The sequence below is a fragment of the Martes martes genome (assembly GCF_963455335.1).
Source record: "Martes martes genome assembly, chromosome: 3".
NCBI classification, from domain to species: Eukaryota; Metazoa; Chordata; class Mammalia; order Carnivora; family Mustelidae; genus Martes; species Martes martes.
The window spans coordinates 59,697,999-59,721,618 of record NC_137890.1 but is presented as its reverse complement, the minus strand read 5'-3'; the positions used below and the strand labels follow the sequence as shown (position 1 = coordinate 59,721,618).

General features: G+C 37.4%; 1 protein-coding gene across 2 annotated transcripts; it reads left to right on the top strand.

Moving 5' to 3' along the window:
- The first annotated feature begins 1,957 nt into the window (after positions 1-1,957).
- SPRYD7 (SPRY domain containing 7) lies at positions 1,958-19,266 on the top strand. Of its 2 annotated transcripts, XM_080799881.1 has the most exons (5): positions 1,958-2,145; positions 2,733-2,849; positions 5,132-5,298; positions 13,035-13,137; positions 16,771-19,266. In XM_080799881.1, the coding sequence occupies exons 1-5, from the start codon at positions 2,040-2,042 to the stop codon at positions 16,866-16,868; spliced, it is 591 nt and encodes a 196-aa protein (XP_080656007.1). In that variant the 5' UTR covers positions 1,958-2,039; the 3' UTR covers positions 16,869-19,266. The 2 variants fall into 2 exon arrangements, with proteins under 2 accessions (XP_080656007.1, XP_080656008.1); XM_080799882.1 differs by lacking the exon at positions 13,035-13,137 and having other exon boundaries at positions 1,974-2,145; positions 16,771-17,663.
- Positions 19,267-23,620: the final 4,354 nt, after the last annotated feature.

Below are 23,620 nucleotides of genomic sequence, written 5' to 3'. Positions count from 1 at the left end.
ACCTCATAGTCCGGCTTTTCACTGAAGATGTGAGTGACTTGAATGGCCTAATTATTTATTATATATTAAATACAGGTACTGCTTTTAATAATACTTCTGAATAAATATTTTACCTTTTAACAACTGCTATTTTATGTTATTGTCTGTACATGAGTTATGGCAGCTGATAGCCAATATGGAGATTAATGAAATATACAAAAATAAAGTGCAAATCTGCATTTTGAATTGAGAGCACTTTTAAAAGAACTTCAGCATTTATCACAAGAGTTAAATCTCTGGAATTTGAGAGGCAGCATGATCTGGTGGAGCAAATACAGGCTTAGGTGTCCTACCTTGTTTATTTCCCAGTCATCTGAGGCTACAGCAGTTATGTAATCCCTGTATCTCTATTTCTTCGTCTATAAAATGAGGACAATATCCACCCTAAAACTTTGAAGAATTCGATTAGATACATATGTCAAAGAGAGCCCACATCATGGAATGACAGGAAGTTTTGTCTCTCCACCTTCTATTTAACTTCCCCTTCCCTCCCAGTGGAAAGAGAACAGAACACTAACTGAACTCTCAGAATAAAGGTCGAGGTTTTCAGTAAAAGAAAAATGTCATGTGTAAAATGATCAGCAAGAAAGTACTTTATAGGGAGTGAGAGTCTACTCTCAGTCACTTCAAAAATCACCTCAGTTATTAATTCTGTGGTAACTAAATAAATAAAGTACAGAACTTGGAGGTTTTCCCTATTGTAATGAAAACACGATTTGTATAGACAGCAAAGATCCAGGACCCTGAAAAAATTCTCTTATTCTGGGAGTGGGGGGAATCCTCCATTAAGGAGATTTACACTGAGGTCACCAGAATGTTATGTGTAGAAAACCCATTACACATTAAGCGGGTGTCTTGGGTTGGTTTCCCAGGAACTGAACCCGGGCGAAGCCTTATTTGGGAATAAAGGTTTGAGCCAGCCTAATTCTAGAGGTCACCGAAGACCATCTCCGAGCCCCAAGGTGTATTAAATAAAATCGACCAGGGACAGATGATCTAAGTAGGTGAGGAGATGACAGGTGACCACACTGTGGGCCTCCTACTTGGAAGCAAAGAGGAGCAGGCGGTAGGAAATGAGGGCTTCCCTCGGGAGGCCGGACGACCTCCTCATTGCTTCGGAGTTCCCTTCACACTCCTCGAAACCCCCAGTCCACCGGGAGGGTGAGCTTGGCAGAGGCGGGTCGAGCATCGCCCTCCCGCCCAGCCCCACTGGTATCCTCCCCGCACCGCCTCCTGGGCTTCCTCAACTGCGCGGCCCCGAGGGCCACGGAACGCGCATCTCCGCACCTAAGATGGACCAGGGCCCACTTAGAACCTCAGGTGCACATTCACGGCGAAATCACTAACAGCCATTACTCTCGGGGCCTGTGCGTCTATTTAGAACTTGAGGAAATTCTTTAGAAACCAGCCACGGTAGCGGACGGAAGCTTTTGTTGGAGGCGAAGTTCTCTCAGCCCTGGGCGCACGGTGGTGGGGGTTGTGGAAAACCTCAGGGTCCTTTACCAGCTCTCACTCCCCTAGCATGACTTGCGTCTGTCAATTCATCCCTAAAGGTAATGTCAAGGTTGGAGGAAACAGTTTTTAACTCAGAATTCTACGACTACTCAGTGTCCGAAGAGTGCCCACTCCCTGCGAACTGCTCAACGTGAGAACTCGGACGTGAACACTCGCCAAGAGAAAAAGGACCCGCGCACGAGAGAACGAGGTCCTCGACCCGCCCGCACGCCACGCCTTCCGCCCTGCTCCGCCTCTAGCCCCGCCCTCCTGGACCCCGCCCCTCCCCGCGCGCGCAGCCTCTACATCTTCCATCCGGGGTCGGCTACGCCTCTGCCTGCATTGCGCCCTCCCGGCGTGGGGCGTCGCTGTATCGGTCTGGGCGCTCCACACGGACTCTGGCGCTCGGGCGGGGGCGGGAGGCGGAGCGGAGGCGTGGGGGCGGAGTCGCCGCGGTCTAGAGGCGGCGGGCGGCGAGCGGCGTAGGAGTCGGTGGTCTTGGCGCGATGGCAGCCTCGGTGTTCTGCTGCCTGCGGTGCTGCAGGGACGGCGGGACGGGACACATCCCTCTGAAGGAGATGCCGGCCGTGCAGCTGGACACGCAGCACATGGGTAAGGGCCCTCCCTTCCCCCAGACCCAACGGCCCCCGCCGGGTGTGGCGCGGCGGGTCGCTGGCAGTGCGAGGTCGGAGGAACCACGCGCGGCCCTGCCCCTCCGGGCGCCGCCCCCCGCTCCTCGCTCTGAGGTGCTGCCCTCGACCCCGTTTTGTCTCGCGGATCTCTTTCAGACGCCGGCCGGCTGCACCTCGGCCCTGTTCTGTGTTCAAGGCTACGCAGCCCTGTCTGCTCCTGTCATCGGGAGCTGGTTGTGTGGACCTACCCACCCATTTTCACCGGAATCTCGGAGCAGCCGCCTCCCGAGACTCGTCAGCTGTCCCCAGGCGAGGACAGCTCCTCGTACAGAATTAATGTTAAATTGCGTTTCTAAACAAGATTTCTAGCCACAAACGAATATTAAATATAAACATTCTCAGGGGAAAAAATTGTGAACTAAAAATTGTTTTTATCAGCATTTCTGTATTTCAAAGTAAATATAGCTTCGCTATTTTTTGACTAAGAGTTAGAAGTGAAACAAATTGACCCTGATTGTTGGATAAGAAAATAAAAAACTTTACACGGTCTCTGCATTTTTTGTTTAGGAACAGATGTTGTCATTGTAAAAAACGGAAGAAGAATATGTGGAACGGGAGGCTGTTTAGCCAGTGCCCCTTTACATCAAAACAAAAGCTACTTTGAATTCAAAATCCAGTCCACAGGTTGGTATAATGGTCCTTTACTATTAAAAGTACTAACTAAATATTAAGAGCAATTTTTCGTGTGTGAAAAAGATTAACGAGGCAATAAAAAAGCACCAAACTTATTTGGAAGAAATTTTTCCCCCCTTGTGTGATCCTGGCTAAAGTAATTAATTTAGTTATTGAGTTATTTTAGGTTCAGTTTTGCTATCTATAAAATGGGGTTACAAGAACAGCCTTTCCTGCTTCGCATTGGTTTTACTTATGAGTGCGTTGTACACGATCAGTGTAAGACACTAGTGTTATGAAGGGCTGTTAGATGCTCCATTTCATTTGGTCAAGCATTAAAGGTGTAGATTCTTGCTGTTTTATCTTAGGGTAAAACCAGTCTTATCCTGGATGTTTTCTCATAACTCTTGTTAAAATACCCAAATTCGTTGGCTTCTGAAGCAGTTAGCACATTTAGAATTCTGATGTCTATATTTCTCGTTAAAAAATTTGCAGAGTTTTTTTGAATCCTACAACAGTTCTACTTGAGTGTTAGAATAGCAATTAGTTAACTTGTAGCTGCATTGAATGTGGGGAAATGTATTTTTTAAGCTTTGTTATAAAAAAAAAACTTCTAGTGAAATAGAGCGTGAATAACGTAAGTATAGGTGTAGAATAGGAAAACTAAAGGGAAGTAAATCATACTCTTAGTCAACAAGCTTGAATGATATAAAACATCCTTCTGGGGCTTGTTTTCTAAATTAATTTAAAATACTGATTTTCTTAAGTATAGGAATAAATACGAAACTGTCTTCCATTTCATTCTTTTATAAGTTAGCTGCAAAATGTCTCTGGTAACTAAAATCTCCTCAAGTACAACCTACCTTTTCTCAAGAGAAGCAAATACTTTCTTGATGCTTAAATCCAGGACAAATTTTTATGTGGATTTTCTGTAAAGAATGGCATTCTCAGTGACGTCTCTCAAATAAATATATTGTTGGAATTTGTAAGTTGATCTCTCAGTGAAAGCTTGAAGCAGTTATGCCAAAGTGTATTACAGCATGCACAGTTCTTTAGGAATAAGGAGACTCTATAACCCTGTCTAGAACTGTTGTTCCATGAAATTAGTACTATCTTCTTCTGTCACTCTTAAAATTGTCCCACTCTGGAGGATAAATTATGTTGTAAGATTATTTAGGAAGCCCAGACAGTGATATCCAGAATGCAACTTTCTGATAGTTTTGCTTAATTCAGAAAAATTGATTGGCAACATGATCTTCAAACCTTCTTCCATTTATATATTTTCTCCTAACTGATTTTGATAAAAATTGAGAAGGAAACAGTTTGAAACAAAATCCAGAGCTCTAGGTATTCTGTTTGGCCGGTTAAGAGGAGAGCTGCTTGCTTAAAATCAGCCTAGACCAAAAGGTTTTAAACTCACTGATTTAAGGCACGGGTAAGAAAATTATTTTTTTTCTTTTCTATTTTTTTAAATTTAATTTTATTTTTTCATTGTTCCAAGATTCATTGTTTATGCGCCACACCCAGTGCTCCATGCAATATGTGCCTTCTTTAGTACCCACCACCAGGCTCACTTAATCCCTCCCAGGCCTCCCCTTCAAAACCCTCAGTTTGTTTCTCAGAGTCCACAGTCTCTCATGGTTCATGTCCCCCTCTGATTTCCCCCAATTCACTTTTCCTTAAGAAAATAATTTTATACTTCATCATTAATTTTCTCCTCATTGTGGTATTGACCAGATCTATGTTATTTATCACACATTATAGATGCAAAAACTAAAGACTAATTTCCCACTTCTCTGAGGTAGTGCTTGACTAGAACCATAGGCCATTTAAAATAATTATGTGCTTTTTCAAAATGTCTTTTAGAGAATAGTAACAATAATAGCTAACATCTTTTTAAAAAAAGCTCTGCTTAACCAGTTTTGGGGGGAATACTTAACACTGTTTCAAGTATTAGTGACCTTGCTATATCTTTTAATAACCCTTTGAAGTAAGTACTGTTAGAACCCCACATTCACAGGTGAGGAAGCAGATCACCTAGTTAAGCCAGAGTTTAACCTAGGCTGTACAGCTTCAGAACCCACTCTTATCTCTTATATTGTACTGCATCTGTAGAGAACATAGGGTAGTTTGCAAACTACTTTTAAAAGATTTGTTTTTTAAAAAATTGATAAAAAATAGTTTAGTGATAGTACACGATTTCTTTTAAAAACAACTTACACTCTTAAAAACAACCCCTTCTTTCATATTTGTATTCTTCAGATTTTGGGGGCATTTAAACTATTATTTTTTAGGAATATGGGGTATTGGCGTTGCAACTCAGAAAGTTAACTTGAATCAGATTCCTCTTGGCCGAGATGTGCATAGTCTGGTGATGAGGAATGATGGAGCCCTATACCACAACAATGAGGAGAAAAATAGGCTGCCAGCAAACAGTCTTCCACAGGAGGGAGATGTCGTGGTAAGTTTACTGTAGAGTTGTTTTCCACTGTAAATTATTAAAGTTGAACTGCTTTTAGTCTATATAGTTTTGCCTGGGAGTTTGTGGTTTGAATTCTGAAGCACTGGGATTAGATCTAATGAGGTGGTACATATTCCAAAAGAGCACTTGGTGTAGATTCTGCTACCTTACCAAACTACTCTCCTTTCTAGAGCTGTTGCTGGCCAGGAAAATCGGCGTAAGCCCTTATTTCCATTCAGGAGAATTTTGACAGGTTGGCTGCTTATCAGCATTTCTTGCTTCTCTCACATCAGAGAAATCTTGGCCCATAATTTTGAAACTTTGCTGACATTCATATTAGAAAATATTAGGTATTTTTGCAGCTAAAGATATCTTAGAGAAAATTTTGACATTTATTGCAGGCATACTGTTGTTTGTTTCCAGACCACTGCAATAAAGCAAATATTGCAGTAAAACAAGTGAAATGAGGTTTTTGGTTTCCCAGTGAATGTATATGTTTACACTGCACTGTAGTCTTTTAAGTGTACATAGCATTATGTTTAAAAAAATGGATGTACCTTAATTTAAAAATATTCTGTTGCTAAAAAATGCTAACCATCATCTGAACTTTTAGTGCGTCATAATCTTTTTGCTGATGGAGGGTCTTGCCTGAATGTTGATGGCTCCTGACTGAGCAGGATGGTGGCTGCTGAAGGTCAGGGTGGCCCTCACAATTTCTTAAAAGAAGACAACAGTGCATTTTGCTGCAAAGATTGACCCTTCTTTTCATTAACAATTTCTCTATGGCATCTGATGCTCTTTGATAGCATTTGCCCAAAGTAGAACTTCTTTCAAAATTAGAGTCAATTCTGTCAAACCCCGCCGCTCCCTCATCAACTAAGTTTATATAGTATTTTAAATCCTTTGCTGTCATTTCAACAGTCTTCACAGCATCTTCACCAGGAGTAGATTCCATCTCAAGAAACCACTTTCTTTGCTCATTCACAAGAAGCACCTCTTCATCCACTAAAGTTTTATCATGAGATTGCAGCAATTCAGCATCTTCAGGCTCCATTTCTAATTCTAGCTCTCTTGCTGTTTCCACCACCTCTGCAGTTCATGCCTCTACTGAGATCTTGAAACCCTCAAAGTCATTCGTGAGGGTTGAATCAACTTCTTTGAGACTCCTGTTAATGTTGAAATTTTCACTTCTTCCCATGAATCATGAATATTCCTTTTTTTTTCTTAAGTAGGGTCCATGCCCAGCATGGAACCCAACACGGGGCTTGAACTCACAACCCCGCAAATCAAGACCTGAGCTGAGACCAAGAGTTGGATGTTTAACCGACTGAGCCACCCAGGTGCCCTGAATCATGAATGTTCTTAAGGGCATCTAGATGGTGAATCCTTTTCAGAAGATTTTCAGTTTACTTTGCTGAGATCCTTCAGAAGAAGCACTGTGGGGCGCCTGGGTGGCTCAGTGGGTTAAAGCCTCTGCCTTCAACTCAGGTCATGATCCCAGGGTCCTGGGATCGAGCCCCGCATCGGGCTCTCTGCTCAGCAGGGAGCCTGCTTCTCTCTCTTTCTCTCTCTCTCTGCCTCTCTGCCTACTTGTGATCTCTCTCTCTGTGTCAAATAAATAAATAAAAAAAAAAAAGAAGAAGAAGGACTGTGTATGGCAGTTAGAGCCTTACAAAACTTAAGTAATTAAGTAATTAAGACTTGAAAGTTGAAATTACTCCTGATCCCTGGGCTACAGAATGGATGCTGTCTTAGCAGTCATGAAAACAGCATTAATCTCATTGTATATCTCTATCAGAGCTTTTGGGTGAACAGATAGATGCATTGTCAGTGAACAGTGATATTTTGAAAAGGGTCCTTTTTCTGGAGCAGTAGGTCTCAACTGTGGGCTTAAAATACTCAGTAAACCATGTTGTAAACAGATGTGCTGTTGTCCAGGCTTTATTGTTCCATTTATAGAGCACACAAAGTAGATTTAACATCATTCTTAAGGGCCCTAGGATTTTTGGAATGGTCAATGAGCATTGGCTTCAATGTAAAGTCACCACTTACATAGCCCCTAACAAGAGAGTCAGCCTGTCCTTTGAAGCTTTGAAGCCAGGCATTGACTTCTATAATCTAGCTCTGAAAATCCTAGATGGCATCTTTTTCCAGGATAGGGCTGTTTTTGTCCACACTGAAAATCTGTTTTTCAGTGTAGCCACCTTCACTTGACTAGATCTGGATAACGTGCTGCTTCACCTGCAGCTTTTGTGTTATGGGAATGGACTCTTTCCTTAAACCTCATGAACCAGCTTCTGCTAGCTTCCAGTTTTGTTTTTTTGTTTTTTGTTTTTTTTTCTGCAGCTTCCTCACCTCTCTTAGCCTTCATAGAAATTGAAGAGAGTTAGGGCCTTGTTCTGGATTAGGCTTTGGGTTAAGGGAATATTACAGCTGATTTCATCTTCTAAGCAGACCATCAGAATTTCTCTGTATCAACAGTAAGTCTGTTTTGCTTTCTTATTTGTGTATTCACTGGAGTAACACTTTTAATTTTCTTCAAGAAGTTTTCCTTTGTATTCACAACTCAGTTAATTGTCTGGTTCATGAGGCCTAGCTTTTGGTCTGTCTTGGCTTTCTACATGCCTTCCTCTGAGCTTAATCATTTTGGACTTTTGTTTTAAAGGGAAAGACATGTGATTTCCTTTCACTTGAACACTTAGAGGCCATTGTAGGGTTATTAATTGGCCCAATTTCAGCATTGTGTCTAAGGGAATAAAAAGGCCAGAGGAGATGGGGAGAGATGGGAACACCTAGTCAGTGGAGCAGTTAAAACCCACACATTTATTGAATGATCTTATATGGGCATGGTTTGTGGCACACCAAAGTAATTGCACTAGTAATATGAAAGATCACTGAACACAGGTCACCTTAACAAAATAATGAAGAACTTTGAAATATTGCAAGAACTACCAAAATGTGACCCAGAGACTTGATGTGAGCAAACAGTGTTGGAAAAATGGCACCAATAGACTTGCTCAACACATGGTTGCCACAGACCTTCAATTTGTAAAAATGCACTATCTGTTTAGTGCAATAAAACAAGGTATGCCTGTATTTAATTTGTTATGAACTTCTATTAAAGAATTACAGCATTTTATTAGGAGTGATGATCCTCATTAAACTTAAACTTATTAAACTTCTTCACTTTCAGAACTCTTCAAAGAACTGGACTCAAAATTCTAAGGTTTGATTGGAGAGAAGTTTTTTGGAAAACGGGTTAGAAAGAGTTACATATATTAAGACAGCTCTATTTTTATTCCCAACTAATATATTTAAGTCTTTGCCAAAACCACCCTATTGAAAATGTAATCCAAAGATTCCTTTCTGCTCTCCTAGTTACTTCTTAAATGGCATTATCCAAGAACCTTATATACTGGATTCAGGCTATTAGCTATTGATTGAGAACAGGGTCCTAGGATCTCCCTCAGCAAAGATGCCCTTACACATAGAACTTTGTGTTCCTGGCTGTGGTACCAAGTTGAAAGGAGTCTACATAATGAGAGAAGGTTTCTAATAATAAGATGACACAGGGTAAGTCCAGGTTATTGAAGAAAAATGCAGTATTTTAGTGAAAAGGAAGAGAGTTGTGGAAATTAAGATTTTTAACTGTGGTCTGATTTTTTATTTTTCTTAAAGGTTTATTTATTTTAGGGAGAGAGTGGTGGTTTATTTATCTATTTAGAGGGAGGGGGAGAGGGAGAGAGAGACCCTCAAGCAGACTCCCTGCTGAGCACAGTGTCAGATGGGCGGTTCAGTCCATGACCCTGAGATCATATAACCTGAGCAAAAAATCAAGTCAGATGCTTAACCAGCCGCGGCACCCAGGTGCCCCTGATCTTTCTTTTCTTTTCTGCAAATTAAAAACTATGAAGAATGTTTAGTTTAGTTTTGTTTTGTTTAGAGAAGGGGAGAGAGAGAATCTTAAGCAGGCTCTACACCCAGCATGGAGTCCGACATGGGGCTCGATGTCATGACACTGAGATCATGACCTGAGCCAAAACCAAGAGTCAGACACTTAACCAACTAAGCCATCCATGCTCCCCTAGTTTTTAAATAGGTAAATTGTTGAGTTTTAGGGGAAAAGGAAAAAAAAAAAGTTGTTTTCGGAGACAAAAGGTATAAACCATTTTTAAAATCTGCTTTTCCCTGTTCTTTTTGAATAGTTGGCTTTGTATTTGTAGATCATTGCCAGATGTCCATAATATGGAACACCCTTATTCAAATGGATATTTCTTGAAGGAGAGTCTTGAAGTCAAGTCGATGCTATCAGCCTGTTTACATGAAGATAAAATTCAGACATAAGGATAATCAGTAACAAATGTTTTTCTTTGTTGTTGAACTTCTACTGTGTGTTATTCTTGTCTTCCTATCTCATTTATTGAGATAACTGATACCACAAATTGAGAGATTTAAGAATGATCAGCTTTATTAAATTAAACTTTGAGTTTTCATATCCGTTCTGATAAAAGGAGGACTTTTAAAAGGATGAAATATATCCAGAGTCAAGAAAAATAAAAGATTATCCTACCTTATTACCTTTATATTCCTAGTTCAAACACTTGAGAACAAATTTCACCAAATTGCTGACAGTGGCATAGGAAAAGTAGAATGGATTTAAGACAGGAAAAACATTCTCATATGTGCGGAATTTCAGTCACATACCATTCCCTGAGGAGAAATCAAGAAAAATAAGCTTTCAACATCTGACCAAATGATTATATTCATGCAGTAATCCTATAGTGCCCACAGGGCCTACTGTAGCACTAGGAAGGCATACCTGGCTTATGCTTATTTTTTCCTTTTATACATAGTTTTGAGAAGTGGAAATATAGTCTAAAATTGCATTTTTCAGTTTAATTTCAGAGAAGTTTTATTAACATTCTACACCATCATCATCATCATCCTCATCATCATAGCAAACACTTCTCTCACATTTATTATGGGCCAGGCACTGTTTTAAATGCCTGGCAGAGATTAGTTGGTTTAATCCCTGTAATGACTCTATAAAATAGATAGTAGTGGTATTACCATTTCATAGATTAGGAGAAGTTAAGTAACTTCTTTTATGGAGGGATCCTGGAGTATAATACAGGCAGCTTAATTACGAATTCTCTTCACTGAACATGCAAACAATTATTGATAAATGCCTTGAACATGTCAGATATTTTGGTATCATTGTGGCAGAATGAAACCATTTCTGGATCATATAAAAGGACAGATTAAGTTAGAATACTTGAACTAAACTTGCTAGTAGGAATTTGGGGTTCTTACATCCTTTCTCACTTCTTTCTTTCTTTCTTTTTTTTTTTTAAGATTTTATATATTTATTTGACAGACAGATCACAAGTAGGCAGAGAGGCAGGCAGAGAGAGAGGAGGAAGCAGGCTCCCTGCTGAGCAGAGAGCCCGATGCGGGGCTCGATCCCAGGATGCCAGGACCATGACCTGAGCTGAAGGCAGCGGCTTTAACCCACTGAGCCACCCAGGCGCCCCTCACTTCTTTCTTTAGTGCTGGGATTTTGCCATGGTGCCACAGATTGGGCTTTTAATACCTGCTTGCTTGCAGTAGGTTATGCTGCCACTGGGTGGTGAAGGGTGACTGGATAACAAACCTCGGCTCTGCACTAGATACCCTGTAAGGTGGTTCCTATAGGGAGAGGACACATTGTTTTTGTGTGATTTTGTTTTTGTTTTTTTAAATGAAAAAAGGCCTCTTTGTTACAAAAACTAATCCCAGCCATCAGTTAGCTTTATTATATTTAAATACATAAACTGAAATGAAACAATGTCTCTCTCAATATTTCTTAACTATTAAAAAATTATTCTTTAATGCTGGCTTTACTGAGATTTTAGGAGATTTTTTAAAAAGATTTATTTATTTGTTTTAGAGAGAGAGCCAGACTCCCTCCAGAGTGCAGAGCTTGATCCTAGGACCCATGAGATCATGACCTGAGCTGAAAGCAAGAGACTTAACTGCCTGAGCCACCCAGGAGCCCCAGGAGAATCTTTTATAGCACTTAACACACTGATTTTTCTGGGTCTTTGTTGTTTTAAGGAGAAAGTGAAGGAGTTAAGACTATATCATCTGTAAGATCTTTTTCTACCTGTAAAAATTTTCTTTTTCTTTTTTTTCAGAGATTTTATTTATTTACCAGAGAGGAGAAAGCACGGGAGTACAAGTACAAGCAGTACAGGCAGGCAGAGGGAGAAGCAGGCTCCTTGCTGAGCAGGGAACCTGATGCAGGACTCAATCCCAGGACCCTGGGATCATGACCTAAGCCAAAGGCGGATGTTTAACCAACTGAGCCACCCAGATGTCCTAATCTACCTCTAAAAAGTTTTTTAAAGTTGATACAATATATCCACAGTCAGAAATCCTTGGAGTGGTCCTCTTGGTTTGTGATGATTTTGCTATTGAAAGATCTCTTCTGTTTATTCTTAATTTTTCAAATTAAGACTTTCTGCCAGTAGTTAGTAACTATTATATAAAGTTTTAAAGAGAGGTAGTATGGCATGGCAAATAGAGTAGTATTCTGAAGCCATACTGCATGGGTTTAAATCCCAGCTCTGCTACTTCCTAGTTCTATAACCTTACATAAATTATTTTAATCTTTTTGTGCTTTAGCTACCTCATCTGTAAAATGGAGATAATAGTAGTAATAATAATACCCATCTTGTTGTGAGGACTAAATATGAAGTACTTAGAATAGTGCTTGGTACAAATATAGGCTTTCAAAGTATTTTCCAGGATTTTAATAATAATAACGTTTATTATTAGTTTTGACTTTTGCACCTTTAATAACTTTCAGATATACAGACTGATCTATTTTTATTCTACTTTTTTTTTTTACTCTTTTGAGCTATTTTCTGTTTTTCAACTTGATACTAGCTAACAATTATATTCTATTGTAAACACTAGCTTTACCTTGGTAATACATTTGATGAATTTGAAAGCAAGGTAAAGAGATGGAAATGTATTTCTTTTCAGAAATAAGTTCTATAAAGACACTTCTTCACAACTTGAGAACAGTGACAGGTATTAAGCCCCAATGCTGAAAACTTCATTGTTTTTCCCCTTAAGATCAAATTCTGTAGAGAGCAGTGATTTCTGTATGATTTTCAAAGGTTTCTCTGGGGATGCCCAGGTGGTTCAGTCAGTTAAGCATCTGACTCTTGGTTTTGGCTCAGGTCATGATCTCAGGGTCATGAGATCAAGCCATGCCTCAAGCCCTGCACCGGGCTCTGCGTTCAGTGGGGAGTCTGCTTCTCTCTCTCTCCCTCTCTCTCCCTCTCCTCCTCCCCCCAGTGCACTTGCTCCCTCTCTCTCAAACAAGTTTAAAAAAAAAAATAATGGTCTCTCTGTACATGGCAGGCAGTACGTACATTATCTTAATGTTCACAAAATAAAATTCATATTATCTGAATATAATGCTAGGCATCAGACTGTTCTCATTTGTTTTACCTCTAATGTGAACTCTCGGAACTTTACCTGACTTTCGCCCACATAATCACCAGTAATTTTTTTTTAATCTCAGTTCAAGCAGAACTCCACCAAATTGTAAACCCTTAATGAAGGCTGTTGTGACACAATTATAATTATGAAGTTTTTTCCATGCTTCCCAGTGGGTGCTTTCTATTTAAGCTTTTTATGGAATATTTATATTTTTACTTTTTAATATTTTCTTTCCTTCCTAGGGTATTACATATGACCATGTAGAATTAAATGTATATTTGAATGGAAAAAATATGCATTGTCCAGCATCAGGTATACGAGGGACAGTGTATCCAGTTGTTTATGGTAAGCTAAAATATTTCTAAATATTATTATTATTATTGGATTGTTAACTTTTACTTGACATTTTCATTAACTTTCTATCATTCAAAAATCTGGACAAGTTAATAAGGACCTCTTTTATATGAAATGTACTCAGTAGGATATTAGAATCCCACTTTGCAGGACTAAGGAAGTTTTTTATTCCCCATGTATTAAATATTTTTTTCCAAATACAGTGATTATACTTAAATATGCAATAACCATACTCCCTTTTTTTTAAATTTTTTTTTTTTAAAGATTTATTTATTTATTTGACAGACAGAGAGAGATCACAAGTAGGCAGAGAGAGAGGAGGAAGCAGGCTCCCTGCCGAGCAGAGAGCCCGATGCGGGGCTCGATTCCAGGACCCTGAGATCATGACCTGAGCCGAAGGCAGAGCCATGGGGCGCCTGAGTATGGGGGCGCCTGAGCCACCCAGGCGCCCCCATACTCCCTTTTCTAATCATGTAGTCTTATATTCTAGAAAGTTCCAAAGAGCTTTGCTGAGTTTACAGAGCTCTTTCTGCCAGTTATTAGGGAGATTTAGGTAACCAGGAAATGTAATTCTAAGAATATTTTGGAGCCAGGGATGGGAATTTTATATAGACTGAGCATTATTTATCTCTATAAAGTTACCTAAGTTTTAAAACTCTTCTGAGAGAAATTGTGATTAGAACAGTTTCGTGTTGATTGTTTTACTTCTGGTGGTTATGTATATGTATGTACTATACTTTCTGTACAAGTGCGTCCTCCCAAGAATTGGGTTACTTTAGAGATGATTCTATACCATTTAATTATGGTAATTTTTATCATAGAAAAATTCCGACATACATAGAAGTAAAAACGGTATAATGAACCCTCATGTACCCATCACCCAGCTTCAAACAGGTATCAGCTTGGAGCCTGTCAGGTCTCATCTATCCCTTAATGCTAATACTCCTCTGTTTTTCACCTTCCCTCCTGGGATTGTTCTGAGGCAAATGGCAGATGTTATATCATTTTATTCATGAATATTTCAGATGTATTTCTAAAAAATAAGGTGTCTCTTTATTAAAAAACAAACAAACATAAGTGCAGTGTCTTTATCCCTCTATTCTGCTTTATTTTTTATGTTACCAAGTTTAAATCAACAGGTGTGTTTTTCTGCCTGTGGTTTTAGTAATCTAAAAATATTTTCTCATTTAATTACTTTAAGTTCTTAGATTTAAGCCATTATAAGAACTAATTATTAATTTTTATAGTAATTTACTAGAAAGGTAGCAGTGTTAGTGCGATAGACTACGAAGTCAGAAAACTATACAGATAACAAATAAAAATATTTAATAATATGATAATAACAACTAAAGCTTATGCTTTACTTTTTAGTTGTTTTCATTAGTCTTTTCTCCCAAAAATTATTTTTCAATGGTTTTCCACTATCTTTGCATGTAGAAGTGCATTTTTAAGTTTGATTTTGGTTAGTTTCTTTGCCATATTGGGTAAAACAATTCCTTTATCTACTTAAATGGAAATGTAGCTTAATATTCTAAATAATTTAGTCTGAGAAATGAGATAAATATCAAATTATACAAACGAGTATAGCAAATACAATTTTATTCCAGATTGTTTCTTTGATTTAGCATAATTTTTAATGTAGTAAAGTTATAGACAGTAAATTATATAAAGTATATTTCATAAATTGACATTGATAAATCAGTTAAATTAAGCCAAGTATTTTAATGGTCTAATAATATCAGAGATAAAAATTAAAGTTAAGGGATGCCTGGCTGGCTTAGTCAATAGGGCATCCAAGTCTTTATTTAGGGGTAGTGAGTCCAAGCCCCGTGTTGGGTATAGAGATTATTAATAAATAAATACATACATATATACATACATACATAAAAATAAACTTTAATTCCTTTACCTTTTATCTTCCATCCCATCCCTAGATCCTAGATCCACCCAGTTATTCATTTTGTCAGTTCTTAGACTCATACTATGGAGAGAAAAAGCCATATCACACTGAAGAAAAGTGTCATCACAAAGTTAGGCCTTACAACCTAAGCTCTCAACATTTGTGGCAATTCTTTTACATTTCTGCACATGCCAGACCTTCACCATACTTCTTGAATTCTCTCCTCATCCTCCACAGATGACCTTACCTTCTACTCTATAAAGAAACAGGCTGTTAATAGTGAATTCCACCTTCTCACCCCAGCCCTCCTGAAGTTTTTCTCAATCAAATCCAATCCTGCCTTCTTTCTGTCCCATCTTAGACGAAGTGGTATCCTTCATGTTAAAACAAACAAACAAACATTGTACAGTCTAGATTTAAAATTCCCCAACTCTGGGACTTCACTTTGTCACTTATTTCACTTATATGTCACATAAGGAACATCTCTCTTCAATGCCTGTAAATGTTCTGAATCATCCTTATCCCGACTAAACTCCTAGCATCAGTAGTCCTATGTTTGCCCTTCTTTATCCAGCTGCAGTACTAATAGTACCACTTACTGTATCGTTCAGTTTTTCTTCAGCCCCATCTCACTGCCTTTACCACCACTTCACTGAAACCACCCTTGTTAAAATCTCTACTGCTTTCATGAATGTCAAATCCAGTACTTAACTTTTTCTGCCTTTATTATGAAATATAAAATATTTAGTGATGTGCATTTAATATGTGTGCAGTTTAACAAGTAGATATGAATACTCATGTCATTACCAGAGTCAACATAATGGATATATTCATTATCCCTAAAATTTCCTCCTGTTCCCTTATAATCCTTCCTACTCACTTTCTCCACCCCAGCCCCAACCAACCAGTGATCTGTTTTCTGTCACTACAGATAATCTGAATCATAAAATTTGTATTCTTTTTCTGTGTGGCGTGTCTCAGCATAATTATTTTAAGATTGATCCATGTTGTAGAATGTGTCAATAATTCATTCATTTTTATTGCCAAGTAGCGTGTGTGGTTTATTGTCTGCTTTTATCATAATATGTTTTTCCTTTTGCTTGTTAATGGATATTTAAGTTATTTCCAGTTTGGGGCCATTACAAATAAAGCCGCTATGAACATTTATGTACAGGTCTTTGTTTGGATATATGCATTTATTTCTGTTTGATAAATGCTGGTAAAAAGATGTAGAAGCTGAATAAGGCCTACAGTGTCGTTAAACTGTACTTCATCAATATCAGTTTTCCAGTTTTGATATGGTACTGTGGTTACGTAAGATGTTACCACTAGGGGAAGGTGGATGAAGAGTACAGAGAACGCTGTTATTTTTGCAACCTTTTCTGAATCTGTAATTTTTTCAAAACAATTTTTAAAAAGTAACGCATCTTAATGTGTAAAATTGAGAAAATAGAGGTAGGCAAATAAGGAAAAAATTAAAAGTACTCACATTCACACTGTCTATTAGTAATATTTTGATGTATATCCTTTCAATGTTTTTAATTTAATTTTTTATTGTGGATCTTTTTACCCAATAAGATTATGTTTTATTACCTGGGCAGCAGTGTATTTATTCTTTTTGCCTGTTAATATTATGGTATTATGATAACAGTCTTTTATAATTATGTATTCTTGTGAATTAAGGTGTTAGCTTCTAATTTCTTTCTTTCTTTTTCTGTCTTTAGTTGATGACAGTGCAATTTTGGATTGCCAGTTCAGTGAATTTTATCATACTCCTCCACCTGGTTTTGAAAAAATATTATTTGAACAGCAGATCTTCTGAATGTATTTGTTTTTAAAACTTGTGTTTCTGCACTTTTAAAAGTGTTTACCATTTAATAAAGCTTTACCTGACCTGTAGATGAAAATATATTCTTAAAAATATGCTTGTTAATGTTGTTCAAGGAACCAGTGTATTCAAGATACCATCTGGAAGTTGTGATTTGAAATACTTCTGTTTTGTGAGATGAAATCAGCATTTGGGGCAGTTTATTTAATTCTTATTTAAATAAATATAACTATGGGTTTGATTAACAGTATTAAGTGGAAATATGTATATAGATATTTAAAAGGGAATCTTTCTTACATAAAATATTTGTTTTTATAATAGAGGTGTAGAGTTGGGTGGGTTTTTCTCATTCTGAAGTTTAGACCTCATTAACTATTTTAAGTCTGAAGTCTAATTTGTGTCTGAGTGTTCTTTTTTATATAGAGTATAACAAAGTGATAGAAAATATATTATTGGCAACTTCTTTTTTGGTGATTTATTTACTGTAAAGTGTACCACTTTTCATAAACTTTAAATTGCTTACTTTGTATGTCATTGCTTTTAATTTGCTTTGTGAAAGGAGGTGAATGTTTTGGTAACTGTCAGAGCGTTTTGTTGAAGACCATCATGCTGTGTTAGTTCAATACCAGAGTAAGTAGTGGTTGATTGGCAATGTAGTATACACTGGCAGACATTTAGAATAGTATGATGCTTTAAACTTAATTGTAAATGAGATTATTCTTTTAAGAACTTTTATTTAAATGTATGTTTTTCTGTAAGGAATAATAAAATAATAGTAAGTAAGTAGTACTATATTAAATACATCTTCTTCCTGTTTTGTTAATTATACATTAAATTCACTTCATCCTTGATTATTTCAGAAGTTCAGAGAAAGTGAGTCCTCTCCACCCTGAGCCTCTGCCAAGTCTTCAGTAAAGATTTCTTCAATACCCTACTGACCTGAACTAATCACTGTACACACTCTGGTAGAGTCTCCTTTGCTAGTGAGCCAAGGACGTATATGTTTCACTCCTTTGTCAACAAGGAGAAGTATGTTGTACTAGAAAACCATGGGCATTAGAATCAGAAATCTGAATTGTAATTTTGCCCCCTAATCCCGTTACCTCCTCAGCTGAGTTCTTTAGCAACCCTGAGTTCAAGTTCACCATTTATAAAAGGGATACTCATATTTGCTTGATAAGATTCTGTAACTAGTTAAATAAGGTAATATATGTAAAATACCTGAATCACCATAGGCACTTAAAGAATGTAGTTTCCTTGTTGACTCTTAAGCAGTAGTTTTCATAGGGTCCTCAGACCAGCTGCCTCAAAAACTTGTTAGAAATGCATATTCTTAGGCCCACCCCAGACCCACTGAATCAGAAACCACTGGGGATAGCACCCAGGAAGCTGTGAACAAGACTTGCAGGTGATTGTAATACGTGCTAAAGTTTGAGAACCACTGTTCAGGAGAGAATGATTGCCTACTATAAATTTTCTAAGGATTTAAGACTATTTTTGACCCATAGGCAAGAGAATCCTGCAGTGTTTATTGTTTGTTTGGTAGGTGAAAATGTGACAATATGCTTTGAAAACATAAATACACTTGAGTAAATTTATTTACATAAAATCCATATTTACCTCTGAAGATACAGAATTGAATGATATTATTTATGCATTTTTGTCTGACTTTCTGAATCTTAATTTGTAAAGAACATGCTTACTTTGGAAAGGGAATTGAAATGACTACTGTTTGCTGTCTTTATAATGTTATCTACCTCTTATTTTTTTTTAAGCCAACTTTTTAAAAATCATCCTGTTCTTTATTCAAGACTATCTTTTCTGCCTCTAGTCTTATGGGATAGGCACAGTACTAAAATGATACATGAGTTGTGCCATGTCCATGACAACAGTTTGATGAAATCTAGATGTGTCTTTAATCCGAAGTTATCTAGTCCTCTTGGGAAAATTACCTTCCTAAACCTATAACCTCAGTCTAATCTTAAGGAAGACATCAGACAAATTCCAGTAGAGGGGCATCCTACAAAATACTTGAATAGTACTCCTCCAAACTGTCAAGGTCATCAAAAAGGAATGTCAGAGAAACTATCCTACCCAAGAGGAACTGAATCCAAGGGGATTACAGTAAATGTAATATGGGATCCAGAAAGAGAGAAAAGATATGGGATCCAGAAAGAGAGAAAAGATATTAGGTAAAAACTAAGGATGTATGAATAAACTGTGGGTTTTAATAACAAAGTATCGATATTCATTTATTAATTGTAACAAATGTATCCGACTATAAGATGTTAATAATGGGAGAAACTGGGAGAGAGAATATGTGGAAATTCTGTACTACTCAATTCTTCTGTAAATCTAAACTATTCAAAAAAATAAAGTCTTAAAAAATTGCATTGATGGGGTGCCTGGCTGTCTCAGTCAGAAGAATATGCAACTCTTGATCTCACAATTGTGAATTCGAGCCCCACGTTGGGTGTAGAGATTAAATACATAAACAAAAAAAATTACATTGAGCTAGGAGAAACTTAAAAATAAAGCCTTTCATGAAGTTGTCATGAAGTACATTAGTACAGTATAAACCCATACCTTAAATAGTTCATGGTAGGGAAATACAGGCCTAGATAGGGCATAAAACACACAAAGACCTGCATTTGTTCCTGGCTGAAGAGACAGATGTCTTGATTCTGTATATTGCAAAAATCCATATTTTCATACTAGTGCAATTTTCCTTAGACTGAAAATTACTTATTATCCATGTTATTTCAATGATTTAAATATTGCAAAGGATTTGTAATGTTAGATATGTGAAACCAATGAAGATCTTTTGATCAGATTACATATTAAAAGCCAGAAAAAAGGGATGCCTGGGTAGCTCAATGGGTTAAGCATCTGCCTTTGGCTCTGGTCATGATCTGAAGGTCCTGGGATTGAGCCCCACATTGAGCTTCCTTCTCAGTGGGGAGTCTCCTTGTCCCTCTCCTCTCTGCTCATGCTCTCTCTCTGTCTGTCTCTCAAGTAAATAAAATCTTAAAAGCCAGAAAAAGCAAATTTGGCTTTTAATTGCCTTTGGCTCATTCATTAAGATAATATGAACATATTTTAAACTTGGTTTACAGACTACTACACATTAACTTCAGAATGGTATAAAACAATTTGAATTAGAGCTTTTCTAAATCATTAACAAGAACAGACATGTATGATTTGTTGGTATATGTTTATTTTCTAATATAAGTAGTTAGGGATAGCAAAAGCATAGCTGGAAATGCAAGTGAGATCTTGGACAAGTTTTGATAAAATACATTAAATCAACTTCTTTTAGATAATGCAAAAACACTAGATATGATCGTGAGAAGAAATCTCTCATCAAAACTAGAATTTCCCTGTACACAGATATAACCAAACATATTATTCATACATGGAATAAAATCAACTACCACTTAATTTGCATTAATTATGCAACCTGGGGGGGGAAATACTGTTGGGAGCTAATTGGGCTGTTCACGTGAATGAGTGGAAATATAATAGAATCAATTAACTGTCGTTCTTCCACATGCTGAATTAGATACATGATTCCCCTTCAACTTGCTCTTTTAAAATAACTGGGGCAAAATTATTGAAGTAGGTATAACACAGGATAATGATAAATATAATTAGCAATATAAATGAAATCACACACCATCCAAGAATTCTATAGAAATTTAAAGGAAAAATTGTCTCAGTATTGGCTGAAATGTGTAATCTGTATTTACATAGGAATCATTACCATGTAGTCATTCAACAATTGTATCATCTGTGTGTTGTGTTTCATAAATACTTAAATAAGATAGTCCCTGCTCTCAAGGAGCTCGCTAACTACAATTCGTAAGTATGGCTCTAGAATACCCAAGATACATTGATAAATGGAAAAAAAAAGTTGTTAAACATTTCAGTGTTTAATATAAACCATTAAAAAACAATTATATAATAAATATTATATCTTAGAAATAAGATTACAGGGAATTATCTCTTATTGATAAATTTATCTGGTAAATTCTTAGTTGATGCCCTGACAGGCACCAGCATAAACCTGATCCCTAGACCCAGGAAAGTACGAGTGCTGGTGAAGCCACATATGGAGTAGACCAGTTCTTCTAGTAAACACTACATTGTTTAAAAGGATGGTGATAAAATAGTGAAGGCTACCAGGCTGCTGAATGAATGATTATGAGACTGTTAGGAGAAAATATTCATTTCACTGGGCTATTGAAGCCACAGTGATTTGTGAAATGCTGATCATTAAAAGGAGGAAACTAGAGGGGCACCTGGCTGGCTCAGCTGGTTAAGTGTCTGCCTTTGCTCAGGTCATGATCCTGTCATCCTTGGGATCAAGCCCTGTGGCTGGGCTCAGGGGAACGTCTGCTTCTCCCTCTCCCTCTGCCCTTCTGCTCATGTGCTCTCTTTCTCTCTCAAATGAATGGATAAAATCTCTTAAAAAAAAAAGAAAAAAAGGAGGCTAGAAATAAAGCCAAAAAGTTCTGTAGGTTCATGTGTGTGATTCTCACAAACGTATTTCAGGAAAGGCAATCATGGTCTCCTACATATTATTTAAGCTCAGAAAGATTTCTATAGCTACCAGTCCAGGGTATGGTCATAATCAAAAGTGTCTATAAAATATTACTATTAGGAAGGGTTTTGAAAATTAAGCAGAGCATCTTACCATTATAAGAAACAAAACAAAATTTGTCTCTCTTTACCTATGTATGATTTACGTACTGCATTGCAGGTGAAAGGATAAGTTGAAGAAAGCCCAAGGAAGAATGGCACAAGTGACCAAGAGAAGGCCAGCCACTAGACAAGTAGGCCCGTCAGTCTGGAAGTCAAGACTGAGAATGAATATTACCCAAATCTATAAAATCAGGGTGAGTATGGATGGGTAGGTTAAACTTGGATTTACTGACCAGATTCCTGAGTGCTAATAAATAAGGTAGCAACCCTTAAAAGTTAAAAAAGAAATACTCAGAGGCAGAAAAACTTTATGCTATGTAAGAAATGGATCATTCCACCCAGAGGTGGTATAGGAAGACATAGTTTTGAAACTGAGTTGTTAAACAACAAGACAGACTGGAGGCCATTTGTGCAAATTCTTACTTCCCACATGGGCAAAGTGACCCAAGAGAAATTAGGTGTCCTGGCCAGGGTGACATAGTTAGCAAAATCCAGGTAATGCAACATTCATTAAGTAAACATAAACACTCAGACACTGTACAAAGTTCATTCTACCCTGGCATGCGATTAGATTAATCCATTAACAATTTCTAGAGGTTTCTAAAGGGTTTTTGATGGAAGCTAGAAATTTAGGAATATATAATTTTTAACATTGACAGCATGAAAGACAGTTTAGCAATCCTACAAGACATACCCTCATACAACTGTCTGAGACAAAGACCAGGCTAGACCATTAGGTAGATTGACATTTGATTACCCTTATTTAATGGTTGTGAGAAATGATGAAATAAATATCTACCTTTTTGTATTATCTTTGTGACACCTTTCCATTAGCACAAATAAACAGCAGTTAATGATTTACCCACTTTCATCCCTGGGTCCTGTGCAGACATGGAGGTGAGGCCTAAAAAACAGATAACAAGGAAACATTTGACTCTTCTCCTTGTGTTATATTCTTGTAATTAGACTGGAATATGTCCATGGAAGCTTAGAAAATCCACAATGCCTTAATGAAGTAAGCTATGATATATCTTCTGTATTTGTCATTTCTGATTTTTTTCCTAGACCCTGTTCCTCCTATTAAAATTATCTTTAGGGGACGCCTGGGTGGCTCAGTGGGTTAAAGCCTCAGCCTTCGGCTCAGGTCATGATCCCAGGATCCTGGGATCGAGCCCTGCGTCAGGTTCTCTGCTCAGCAGGGAGCCGGCTTCCTCCTCTCTCTGCCTGCTTCTCTACCTACTTGTGATCTCTGTCAAATAAATAAAATCTTTAAAAAAATAAAAATAAAATTATCTTTAGAAAAGCATCATTTTTTGCTAGATTTTATAGATTCAGATTTTATGATGATTCAGACTCTGAAGCTCCTTTTTATTTTTACTTTTGAAGAACACTTTAAAGCAAATACAATAATATAAATTATAAGAAAAAGGTTTAAACTCGTCACAAAAACAATTTTCCAACATTTTAGAAGTATATTATCTTCCTTTAAGCAGTTGTCACACTAACTATAAAACTGTTCCTACCTATTGGATAGGAATCTTGAAAAACAAGACAGTATAACTTAAGTAGTCCATAGCTCTTTTCAGAAATGATGGTGGAAACTGAGTAGGCTCTTGAAATCTCATGATACAGTAAATTTGATTGTTTTTGTAGGACTGAGCTTATTTGTTCAATAAGCATGTTTCAGCATCTATAATGTGGCAAGCGCAAGGCTGGGCTAGTGATGCAAAGATGAGTAAAACAGTCTTCACCTTCAAGAAGTGCTCAACTGTGCTCATGGTGCTGCTGCAGTTTTATTCTAGCAGCAGTAACAGAAGGAAACTGACGTAGACTTGTCTTTACCAGCATCACAGTGAAAATGTTTCATGGTAACAGTGGGCTAGAATCCTTAGGATTTATTTTATACATCTTTATTTGATAAATTTGGGTTGTTAACCAACATCTATATATTAAAAAAATATACACACACACACACACACACACACACTTATTATTTTAATTCTAGTGTAGTTAACATATAGTGTTATATTAGTTTCAGGTGT